Source organism: Buceros rhinoceros, unplaced genomic scaffold, assembly GCF_000710305.1.
Source record: "Buceros rhinoceros silvestris isolate BGI_N320 unplaced genomic scaffold, ASM71030v1 scaffold23303, whole genome shotgun sequence".
Lineage (NCBI taxonomy): Eukaryota > Metazoa > Chordata > Aves > Bucerotiformes > Bucerotidae > Buceros > Buceros rhinoceros.
This window is the reverse complement of record NW_010403424.1, coordinates 5543-7641: the sequence shown is the minus strand read 5'-3', so window position 1 is coordinate 7641 and position 2099 is coordinate 5543. Positions and strand designations below refer to the sequence as shown.

The window sequence follows — 2099 nt, the reverse complement described above, 5'->3', positions numbered from 1 at the left end:
TACGCCTGTGCTCAAGGCAGAGCTGGTTTTAACCAACATTAAAAGCAATCTCAAGAACAAGAGTAGCCAGGCTTTCTTCCCAAAACACTTGCAGCCCTGTAAAACAGGGAAGAGACACACCAGACCTGTCCCAAACACATGCAAGTGAGACTAGTATTCATTCCCACTGCCGCCATTAGCAGAAGCAGCATTCTAGAAAAGTAAAGTAAGGTAAGAAACCTCTGCTCGAAACCAGTAAAGAAAGAAAAAACCAAAAAGAACAAAACCCATTCACACCTAGAGAAGAACAGCTTCGTTTCTAGACAGACTAAATGGTGACACAAAGAGATTGTGAAGATACTAATACGGAAAATGGAAAGGAGCAAAACATCTTAAAAAGATAACAAGGTTTTCCTTTGCCAAATCTTGTGTCAAGCAGAAGGTGCACCACGTGAATCAGTGTGGACACCCAATCTGACACCAACAGAGAAGGCGGAGCTACAGTAAGTCTTGTGGGAGCAGCAGACAAGCTTTCCTGTCTCACACAGCTCAACCTTCCCATCTCAAAACTAGTGCCACTCAGTAATAAAGTAGTTGTTAAGGCACTGCTGGCCACCCCTTGGACTAAGGTACAAGATGGAATTTCAGTGTTAAAGACAACCATCAGACACGGCAGACCCCTGCCTTTCCTAGCTACCCCAGAGCTCCCCTATGGCCCACGTGGCCTAGGCCTCACCTGTCAGGGGAAGTTGGGATCTGGTCGTGTAGAGCTGTGCAGGACTCTGGTGAGGATTCATGCCATACCTCAGGGGCAGTTGGGACACCCCCTTGCTGTACTCCTTCCTAAAGTAGTCGGAGATGGCTGCATCGTACTGGGCGGTGTGGGTGAAAGCCTGGGGACAGAATGGGGGACACTCGTCAACTTACAGAGAATTTGGTCTTTAAAGAAGGGAATGAATGGAAAGCAAACCTGCCTGGCTGAGCCCTTTGCTGCAAGCAAACGTGACCAACCTTCAGCGCAAGGTGACGCCTGGTTTCCATGGAGGTGTCTTTGTCCCTTGATGTTGCCATCTCTTTAGCCACTGCAGAGTAGTCTGCAGGGTCACACACAACTGTCACACGAGCATGGTTCTTGGCAGCTGCCCGCAGCAAGGCAACTCCTCCTGCAAGAGAAGGATGGAGGCATGAAGCACTTCCCTTCTGGACGTGGCATAATCAAGAGCCATATCCGAGGCCGAGAAGGGACAGACACCCCTCTCTCCAGCAAGACAGAAGGACAAGTGCTCTTCAAAACGCACAAAACTCATGACTTGGACTCAACCCACTGGTGAATGTGCAGGTGGATTGGCCTTTGCAGACACGGGCAAAGCTGCAGCAGCAAGGAAACAGGTCATGGGATGCGATGAGCAACTGGGGCAAGAATGCCTTCTTCAAGCAGCGCAGCCACATGCTGAAGAGGATGTCTGTCTTCACACACCGCTTAAGCACCACGCCTGCAGCACTGGGCTGGGGAGGTTCTACAGGAAAACTTACTTCTACGCTGCCAGGCAACAGAGGTTCCCAAATCTCTCTGCAAATACTAATGAATCGTGCCCAGGTCCTCTGTGTAAGATAAAATGCCATGCTTCCCCCTTAAATCTGACTCTGCATTGCTATTACACCACTTCAAATCATACAAGATACCAGGCTGTTGCAAAGAAAAAGCCAAGGCCGTCATTGCTACATGCAGCGCGAGTATTACTCCATAAAACATTTAATAGAGAGCTCTGCTGGGCATCATTTGGACTAAACTACTGCAAGAAAATTCAATCCCAATCCAACTCACGGCACAAAACTGCTGCAGTGAAGGAACAGCAAGCCTTTTGGGGTCAATAACTAGCAGGGAGAGCAAAACTGCTGATGGTACAGGAGCCCATGCTTCCAAACTCAGGTCTTAACTACTCTCTCATATTTGCAACCCCCTTCCTTGTGACGGCTTCCTGCGGTGAAGTCTCAGCAATCCCCACAGCACTGTCTGTGGTTCGGCTTTTTTCTCTCCAAAGCTCATTTAAAAAAAAAAAATCTATTACACTGCCAGAGGCTGCAAAAGAAGTTTAATCTGCCCTCTGCGTTTCAGCAGG

General features: G+C 48.5%; 1 protein-coding gene across 1 annotated transcript in view; it reads right to left on the bottom strand.

Moving 5' to 3' along the window:
• Window positions 1-2099, bottom strand: part of ATIC (5-aminoimidazole-4-carboxamide ribonucleotide formyltransferase/IMP cyclohydrolase) — a gene marked incomplete at its 5' end in the record, with an annotated part of 22288 nt that overhangs the window by 14791 nt on the left and 5398 nt on the right. Inside the window, 2 exons of the mRNA XM_010133013.1 lie at window positions 716-872; window positions 991-1142. Coding sequence (XP_010131315.1) covers window positions 716-872; window positions 991-1142 — 309 coding nt within the window. The remainder of the gene's footprint in view (window positions 1-715; window positions 873-990; window positions 1143-2099) is intronic.